Source organism: Apostichopus japonicus, chromosome 19 (assembly GCF_037975245.1).
Source record: "Apostichopus japonicus isolate 1M-3 chromosome 19, ASM3797524v1, whole genome shotgun sequence".
Taxonomy (NCBI): Eukaryota; Metazoa; Echinodermata; class Holothuroidea; order Aspidochirotida; family Stichopodidae; genus Apostichopus; species Apostichopus japonicus.
Window position 1 is genome coordinate 6,691,483 of NC_092579.1, and position 10,409 is coordinate 6,701,891.

The 10,409-nt window shown below is 34.9% G+C and overlaps 1 protein-coding gene across 6 annotated transcripts in view; it reads left to right on the forward strand.

Moving 5' to 3' along the window:
* LOC139960296 (protein HID1-like) overlaps positions 1 to 9,017 on the forward strand; it is a 33,970-nt gene extending 24,953 nt beyond the window's left edge. For 4 of the 6 annotated variants that reach the window (XM_071958562.1, XM_071958564.1, XM_071958566.1 and 1 more), the window contains 5 exons: positions 309 to 539; positions 1,407 to 1,498; positions 2,156 to 2,314; positions 5,236 to 5,338; positions 6,161 to 9,017. In XM_071958562.1, coding sequence (XP_071814663.1) covers positions 309 to 539; positions 1,407 to 1,498; positions 2,156 to 2,314; positions 5,236 to 5,308 — 555 coding nt within the window. In that variant the 3' untranslated portion in view covers positions 5,309 to 5,338; positions 6,161 to 9,017. The remainder of the gene's footprint in view (positions 1 to 308; positions 540 to 1,406; positions 1,499 to 2,155; positions 2,315 to 5,235; positions 5,339 to 6,160) is intronic. The other 2 variants (XM_071958563.1, XM_071958568.1) reach the window with 1 other exon arrangement.
* The last annotated feature ends 1,392 nt before the right edge of the window (positions 9,018 to 10,409 follow it).

Below are 10,409 nucleotides of genomic sequence, written 5' to 3' on the forward strand. Positions count from 1 at the left end.
TACAAACTGCAGAACAACCTGTATAGCTATTCATGAACAATACTGAAACAGCTCAGCATTGATTGGTTATCTTTGTTCTGTACATCCTTCCATAGCAACATAGCAACCTGCTTTCTTCATACTTCAATTGACCATGTGTGTACATTAATCGCAGTCATTAGTTACCCGTACGACTAATGCACAGTGATGTCCCTTTCCCAACTTTGATTGGTCATCTTTGTTCTGTACATCCTCCCATAGCAACATAACACCATGCCTTCTTCCAAGCTGAATTCACAAACACTTTTCAAATTGATTTGTTCACACAGGCTCATCAGCCTCCTCCACCAGGAGCCAGTGATACTGAGAGTTCAGCAGCAGAATCACAGCAGTCTGCTGCTGTTGCTGTTGCCAAGGCGGAAGCTGCTCCAAGCTCTCCACCGGAGGAATCCTCCTCTTTGGAGGAGAGGCAGATTCAGAGCATGCAGAGGACTGCCTCCGTCTCAAGCTCTGGCACTACCACGACAGTGTCCACTGAATGGCGAGCAACTCCAGACTGGGTAAATTTACATCTCTCTAATAACATGGCGACAACTTGAGAACCAATTGAGAGAAACCATATTTTAAGTGTGGAAACAAAAAGCAACTTGGAATTCTAAGAAAAAAAAATTGCAAATGTCATGTGAGAGTTGTGAATAAGAAGAGGTACTAGTGCTGTGGTATGACACCTTTGACAAAATCAACATATCAAAAGCCAAGATATCAGTGTACATGAAATAGACTTAAGATGAGTCAAATGAAGCATCACTTGATTGCAATACCAAAGTCAATGAAGACTCTGGCTATGAAAATTTTTCAAAGCTAAGATTGCCATGAAAGTGCAAACACTTTATGCAAATTGATATTCCAAAAACTAACTATGGAAGACTAAAAGTTTTGCATTTAGGTTGTGGCCATGTATGCATATCAAGTAATTCTATACATATATATATATATATAATATATATAAACTATATAGACTATACTTACATATATATATATAGCCTATATGCATATATAGATAGATAGATATATTTCCACTATCCCATCAATCGACCTCTTCCAGAAGTTTAACATTTCAGAAGCTTAATCATATTCATATTTCAGTGAGTATGAAGTATGTAGCAAGTGTGTAATACTGCCCCCATAAACTCTTTAGTGCATAAACATTATATGCGTGAGCCGGATTTATCAATTGACATCTTTATATATTATTTATTTATAACTTAACTGAATTCAACAAATAGAATAATAAAGCTAGTGATTTCAAAATGAAATTTCTTTTTTAATGATATTGTAAGGGTGTAAGCAATTATCTATCTGCATCACCAAAGTGAAGTAAACCCCTTTTCACCTTTAATTATGTCTGTTTTTTGTTTTTTTTCTAGGTGCAATTATGGAAACAGAAACTTCCTCTACAGACTATTATGCGGTTATTACAAGTCCTCGTGCCACAAGTCGAGAAGATCTGCATTGACAAGTAAGTGAAAAATGGTGATACTTTTCTGTTTTTTGTTGTTGTTTACTTATTTCAGTTGAATGGATTCAACATTCAACCTTTCCCATAGAAGGGGGAATGGGCAGTTATTTATTTAAACTGATATTGAATGTTGTAGGTGTTGAATGGGTGGTAGTTTTGGACAAAGGTTGTGTTTTAATCTTGAACATGCACTAGAATTAATTCGGTTGATTAAGATAGACAACTGACCAGAAAATTAAAAAACAGAAATATTTCAGTCATGAGAAAGTTCAAATTAGTCATTAATTTCCTTTCCCAACCTTTCAATTTGTTCTTCGTTTTTGTTACAGCTTGTTAGACTGTAGGCCATAATGTATTGATGCAGGAGTATGTATCCTTCAGTGGATAAGTTGTACACTTGCATTCTGCAAATAGCCTTTATTGTAGTTTTAACCAATGAAACAATTCAAATTTTGCCAAACAATAACTATTTTCTCTCTTTTTTATATCCCTTTGAATTGTTGCACATGACATCCACATTAATATCACTCATCCTTGAAACCACTGCATACTAACTTTACAATTTAACTTACAAGAGAAAAGAAAAAGTAAGTTACTGTACTGGTGTTTATTAAACATTTCCTGTTTTTTTTACATCTTTACTCTCACCCATTTTAGGGGTCTAACAGATGAAAGTGAGATCTTGAAATTCCTCCAGCATGGTACCCTGGTGGGTCTTTTACCTGTACCCCACCCTATCCTTATAAGGAAGTACCAGGCAAACAGTGGGACCACTCTGTGGTTCCGCACGTACATGTGGGGAGTCATCTACTTGCGGTAAGTTTAACTTTAAATTGGTAAACTATTGTCAAAGATGCAAACTTAATCTGATCTAATATCTCGTCTATCCAATGTCTCCTTGATCCAATGTCTCCTCGATTCAGTATCCCTTCAGACCAAATTCCTCTTTGTTAAGGTATCTCTTTTTCTAGAGCATTTGAAGAAATTATTAAGTGTCATGGCATCCATACTGGTTTGAAGTTGCAAGGATTTAAATCAAAATGAAACCAATAGGTGATTAATCTTCCTCCTATCATATATGCAAATTTATATTGAAATGTTCACAACCTTCTGAATATTCATTAGGCTGTACTTTTTAAATTCCCACTGGCATTTTCCTTGGATTAATACAAAAGTAACATATTTCAATAATGGTAGAAAACTGCCAGTCTCTTGTTATTTCTTCTGGCAACAGGGGAAATCCACTGGCAATTATTTGAGTAAATAGCTTGAATTTCTAGGCTTCTATTTTAGTCAAAATAACACTGATCGAACTAAGTCCACCGTCCTAGATGTTGTCGCTAAATCCAGAATAATTTGCAAGTTAATTCAAAAGATCCATTTGGTTCATTAAATTCCCTTTCAAAGGCACCTTGTCGTCCATGTATTAATCACATGGAAAAAGTATCCTTGTAAAATTTCAAAATGTCCTAATTATGACACCACTAGAAATGCAACTGGACTTGTTAAGCTAAATGAACCAATGTCTTATGAGATGGTAGTACCATACCAAGCAACATTGACAACAAATATATATATATGGAAATCAAACGAAAGAGCTGCTTTAAGCAGTTACTACTTTTTTAAATTACATACTGGTGTTTGTTAATCTTAAACAGCTCTATAATGCATGTGTAATGTGTATTATAATATGTGCATGATGTGGGTGTGTTCTTGCATGTACACAGTAGAATTGCATGTGTATTTATTCTGTGGGGGGACATGGTTGAATTGATATGGCTTCATATGGTTTAAGAGGACATCTGAAATGAAATGAATCTTTGTGAGACACAAACACTTTAATACACCTGGTGACCATTCAGTATCGATATTAATATCGAGCAGGTAGTGCGCAGATAGGAAAAATGAATGAAAAAAATGTTAGAATGCCCATTGCAAAGTAGGGGCAAAAAAATTAAAAGAAAATCATCAAACGAGTTAAATATTATGGTAATTATAAATTTAAGTTTTGTGAGTCATTTTTGAGACCAAATCTGTTCAAACTGACAATTTAGATTATTTTATAATTGAGAGATGAAACTTTAATTAGTCCGTTCAAAAAGTTAGACTTATTATTATTATCATTATTATTATAAACATACACCGTTAGAGCGTTGCAGTCTAGTAGTGAGTCATTACACCAGTGAAAATTTTAAAATCACACGAACAAGTGTATTATGGATCATATCTCGTAGAGATAATACAGTGACTCCACTCATTAAATCAACTCATTGCGTTCGGAAAATGACTGGTGATGACTCGACTAAAGTGACTCGGCACAACTCTGGACTGTGGAGAGTTACAAAAAGTCTGGCTTATGCCACTGCTTGATTCGATTTATAACTAACGCAGCTAACAGATTAATACTAACAGCCAAAGTAGTTACATCCATAGCTTAATGGCTTATGCCACTGCTTGATTTGATTTATAACTAACGCTGTTAACAGATTAATAATAAGAGCCAAAGCAGTTACATCCATAGCTTCACGATTATACGACTGCTTGATACGATTTATAACTAACACGGCTAACAGATTAATAATAACAGCCAAAGCAGTTACATCCATAGCTTCATGGCTTATACGACTGCTTGATACGATTTATAACTAACGCAGCTAACAGATTAATACTAACAGCCAAAGTAGTTACATCCATAGCTTCATTCACAGAAGACTACTGTTAAACATTCACTAATTTATCAATCCTGCCAATGTTCCTTCCCAATGCTCTGCTTTCGTATCAGTAGCTTGCACACCCTCACACAAACTCACCCACACACATATGAAGTCATCTATAAGGTTGATGGAGTAGTAATATCAATCCATCAGTCTTGCTAAGTGTTGTAAAAAAAAAAAACAGTTTTAAAATCTATGCAGGATTGAATACTCAGGCAGATGGGTTCTATTTCTCATTTATAGCAGAAAAACATCAACCTAGGTCATGAGAATTACACAATGCTGTCACGAATCTAGTATCTTAACCACAAACTTCCATGCAACAATAACCACTGCAATAATCTGCACATTAACCCTTCTCTATTTCATAATTTTACCATCCTCAGTTAACTGTTTTTGTTACTTTGCTTGTCTGTTTTGTTTTATTTGTTATGTATTTATTTGTTTATTGTTTCTTTCCTTGTCGTTTATGTTTTCATTTGTCTCTGTGGCTTTTACGCCAAAGCAACAATATCCACCCCCTTCCCCCATAGATGTATTGAATTTAATTAAAGTGCATCACGTAGCTGTTCCCGTTGTCTCTCAGCTGAAGATGTAAGCCAAATCATAACATCAACTAGAAATTACACATTTCTTGCAAAAGTTCCAGACCCTCCTTGGGTCCCAAAATCCTTTGGATGTCCAAGGTGCACAAACAACAGAGTGGATTTTTCATCATGGGTTTTATTGTGGGCAAAGCACTAATTCTATATTTCTTTATCCACCCTTCTTCATTTACAGCTCACACATTTCACCATCTTCATTAATCTTTTGAAAGCATGACAGTTTTACTCATCAAGGTGTTTTCCTTTTGCTTACCTCATTCCACTTTCATTTAGCTACTGCAGCCTACTAACATCTGGCCAATCGAGCATGTTGGGGACTCTCCACACAGGACACTTTTTTTTATATGTTTTTTCTGTTTTGATGTTTTAATGTATTTTTGAACTTTCAACCATGGCCTTTTGCTTTATCTTCCTCCAGGAATGTCGAACCACCGATTTGGTACGACACGGCTGTTAAACTCTTCGAAGTGCAGCGTATCAAGGATAGTTAATGTTGTCAATGTTTCGTGCAATCGTGTATGGTACCTACACCTTTTTTGATATCTTTCACTGTAGTGTTTGCGTCTCTCTGTGGCATGTTTGTGTCAACATTCTCAGATATTTTCTATGTTTTAAGCCTGATTCTGCGACACTTTTGTATTCATATGACTTCGAAGAGGAAGAAGAAACAGAAATAAGAGATTTTTCTTTTTCCACCATTTGTGTGACTTTACCTTTCCCCCTCTTACCCACCCAACCAGCTATTCTTCCCATCTCAGCCACATCTGAAGAGTTTGTTATCAACATAAAGGTATTTTTCTCTTGATGAACCAGCTCTTTTCTTTCTGGTATGCATAAATTAAGATAGTAGCAGGTTGTAATTTTATTTATTTATTTGTTTTTCGGTGATAGTGATTTTTTGATCATATGTGTTGTTAGTTTAACACCATAGGAAAAATAGCTGTTTTGAACAGGAGCCAAAAGTATTTAGCTATAATCATGGCAAAGTAGGTAATATCTACTTGGGAGGTAGATTATTCTTACCACCGGGGTAGAATTTGCCCATTTGGGGCACTTATTCTCCATCTTGAAGATATGGTCATTCCTTGGGAAGTGCATAAAACTGGCCTTTTGTCTGTGAGTGTGACAAAAGAAACACCTGACTCTGGGTATTTCGGGTAAGTTCCGAAAAGAGGTTTCCTCTTTAATAGAGAGAGAAGGGCCTATACTAGTGATTCCATAGAGGGATGCAAGATGTATCTGATTCATTTAATTCCACGAATGCTTCATCCAGCATTCTTTCTCCCATAAAATAATAATTAATAATTTAATACTACTCATTCTCTTTCCGTCTACTTTCACAGCAATTTGGAACCCCCAATTTGGTATGACACAGATGTCAAACTCTTTGAGATACAGCGAGTTTGAGAATGGAAGATGAAAGAAAGGAACAAAGAAAGAGAGAGAGAGAGAATCATGTAGGATTGTAACGACCAGACAGAAACCTGCACAATGCAAAGTAAAACATTGTTTGCTACCAGCTCAACAAAAAAAAAATGTTTTTTTTTTAATTTCCTTTACTTGCTAATAAGTTTGTTCTCTTCACTGTGTATGAACTGCAATGATGCTTCAATAGGTTTCTTTATATCTATGTCATGCATATGTATAGTTCCCTAATTTGAGGTATATTTGGGCGATCTAGTATTCCATGTCCTTTTAAAAGTAGTTTGTAATGTACAGTGAGTGTTAAAGTACTACACATGATTGGTTAATAGGATGCATATTCTAACACAATAATCAGTAGGCAAAAATGTAGCCTATACCGTACAAAATATTTAAATGAAGTATTCATTTGCACTGTTTCTTTGTGAGGTGCCCCAAATCTTATGATTGTGTTATAGTAGTTAAGTTTGAAAAATACTTCATGTTTTTATTTATTTCAACACTATTGCAAATAACAGTGGATATCTCATACAACATGCACCATTCAAGTGTATTCTTACAACAGAAGTCAGACTACTGTCTGTTACACATGTTTCATTTGAACTCACGTTTTGCTCTAAGAGGATTAGCCTTGGCTATCTGTGGAGTGATCTCTTATCAGCTATCCTAACATACGTTTTGCACTAGGACTGCAGCCTGAGCTATCTGGGCAGTGATTTCTTTAGAATAAATTTCATAGAACTGCTTCATGTCATTCATGAGAGTCCTTCAGATAGGTGAAATTATTTCCACTTAGTTAGCTTAGAACTGTTGTTCTTTTCATCACATTCCTTCAGTTTCTTATTAATATTTATTCCTTTATAAAGTGTCCCATTTATTAGATTGTGTGGATCTATTTTATTATTTATTTGCTGTTGTCACCTTATTTGAATTATCTCTATTATCAATTGAACATTGCAAGGGTTGTTGTGTCTGACATTTGTAATTGTACGCTCTACCTGTTGTCATATTGTGCTGTAGTAACCTACAATTTCTCGTACCCCAAAGTAGGAAAACTTTGGACAAAACTGATTTCCACCATTCACAGTCTATTGGATGTGGGCATCATATTTAGGACTTCAAGGTGGTGGGTGAGTCCTCTCATTATAGAAAGCTTGTTGGTGTATGTTACTGTGTATTGAAGAATAAGAAGAAAGTACAAAGAAGAAGCATTCAAGTGGAGAATGCAAAGTACAGTATTTAGTCCATTTCAAAAACAGGCATGAGCTTTTTCCGCGAATTAGCGGAATATCCGTGATTTCTTTTCTACCTCGGGGACAAAAACTATTATCCTAACACACTGAAGCATATGCAAACTGGAGCCTATACCGCAATTTTGCAAAGTTCCGAGATTTTTTTTTACCCCAGGCTTATCCCTGCAAAAACACCAGGACAGTTTGCTTGCAATTTTCCTGAAATGAATTCTAAGAGGGATTAAAGTTTGTAAATGAAGCTGTCCTCAAATATCTCCTTGATTTTTTTTAATCTTTAGAAGTTACTTTTTGTTTTAAATTGTGGCCATAATTGTCAGACGTAGCCTGTCTTGGTGTATTCACTCTTTCTGAATTCACAATGGTAGAAATGAAATAATAAGTAGTTAAAGGATTGTATATATAGGAGGAAAGTGTAGGGTCCTTGCAGCCATGGCAGTGATATTGTTACCAGCACACTAACTCATTTAAATATTATTCCTTTGTTGAAAACAATTATTAGTTTATGATTCATTTGTAGTAACTAAATGTTTGAGGAGTTATTTAAAGCAGAATTGCCATTTACCTGTTGAATATACAGCAAAATTATCAACTTTTTACTTCTGCCTGTTGCATTTTGAAAACTTTAAAAGTTAGAGGGGGTGACGTTTCAGTGGTACAGTAGCAGGATCTTCTTCAGAGGCTAACTGAAACGAAACAAACTAACAGACATTAAGAGACACAGATGGACAGACAGATAAGTTGGATAAATGACAAATGAAAATAAGAGAAAAATTAGAAACAACCAAAGGATAGGTAAGATGAAAGTAAAGAGAGATGAGAGGATTAAGGACTTAGAGGAGATAATCCTGGAGGGGTGTAAACAATGGGATTAAGGGCAGTGGAGGAAGGTTTGTAGCATGGGAGGTAATTAACATTTTAATGCTTGTATCTCTTGCCTGTTTCAAGTGTGCTTCTAGAATGGATACACAAATAATTTAGGTAGATTTAATTCCTATGTAGGATACCACAGCTTGAATGAAACTTGACAAAATGACTGTTTCAATTGACGTAGATCTAACAGATGCATCTAGCCTTTATTTGAGTTTTGTCATCTTACAATTTAGTGGATTATTTTGCAGATATGGCCAGTAATACGTTGGGGGTGGGGGAACGTGAAGGTACGAGTGTCTCTCTAGGTGCAGAAATTATTTAAAAAGATAATTGATAATTATCTCTGATCTCTTTGAAGTTTGATTTTTACTGCTTTACCAGTTTGAAAGAGTGGCAGTATTCACTGTTGTGTACACATTTGTGATAAAAGTCACGTAAGTACTCGAAACCTACAACAACAACAAAACTAAATGAAATTTTAGACCAATTGTTGGTGTGATTGTTGAGAAACAAGGATGGTCAAAAATGTACTTTACCTTATTTGTTTATTCATGCTGATTGAAAATGCACCCAAAAAATGTCATAGTTTGGAACTATTCAAAGGATGTGCTGTAAGTTCCTGTTCAAAAACTTAAGTAGTTCAATGACAGCTGGGGGGGAAAAAATCCATTCTCACAAATTGAAGCAAAGAAATATAGAAAAGACTTTAATTGGTTGAAAATAATGCTGCATCAGATATGAAAGATTTTTTTCCTTTTGTTTTTAAATTCCTTTGTTACAAGGGAAGGAAATTCCTCCACCAGATTGTTGTGCAATATGATACTAAGAGAGATAAAAAAAAAATTGACTTATAATAAATTCTTGATTTAGGCTGGGTTATTTTAATTTACCCAAGATGTGATTTTAATTGAGTTCTTTTCAGAATATTTAAACGAATTTGTTATTTATTTTACGGTGGTGAGTTGGTATATTCATGTATATATACCTAGATATGTTATATCTTGAACTTTCTTGCTTTTGATTGTTTATTTGGAAGGTCCAAGGAGTATTTTGAACTTTTGGAGAATAATGCATTACTAAATATACTCAGTGATATCATGCTGTTACAGATATAATATTAAACAGAAATTGTTAATGATTGGCTGTAAAAAGAATTTTTTAAATTTAATCAGAATTTCAGGAAAAATGTGCTCTAGAAAGAAATGAAATGAGGTTAACTATGACCAAAAGTTCACAGCCCTCTCTTTACTACTAAGACCCTTAAAAATACTAAAAACTCTCTGGGATGTTAGTCACACACAATGATCCACTATGGCTGTGGGGAAGATAGAGGTTTGGATCGAAGAAAGTATTTTCAGTAACTTTTTAAGTGTTATAGCAAGGTGTTTTTTTATGACTTCCTTGTAGATTACATATAGTTGAAACAATTCATATTTCCTTCTTTCTTTTTCGGGGGGGGGGGGGGGAGGGTCATTATCTACTGTTTACTTCAAGAAGTGTGAACATATTTCCACAAGAGAAATTTACTAGCTCAAGGTTTTGCATATGTGGTATATAATAAGATCCTGGAAAGTTCAATTTTCTTTGCCTGAACCGTAAGAAGTTTGGTGCTGATCTAAAAGTTGATGATCCTTTGCGTTGTTGGCCCATCGCTGTCCTGTTGAACCATCGCTGTTTGTAAAGTATGCCTACAGATTAAAGGTACTCATGATATTATTAGTTTATCGTTAACAGGGGATTAGTCAAGATGATGAAAGCATATTGTGCAAGTCCTAATATAATGCATCTTTGATCTGTGGAATCCTTTCCCGTCAAAGTAGAATCGATTGTCGTGATTGCACCATCACTGAGTATTTGTTATGCAAATAGTTTACTTTTTCTGAGTGTGTGGTGGCTCTTTGAAACATTCTTATAGAAACTTGCCATGATAAATGTCATAACTTGCACTCATTCATGTTTACTATATATAGATTTTGTTCAACAAAAGAAATCAAACGATTTTGTTTCATTTCCTGATAAACCAAATACTGATAACGCCTACTTGCAT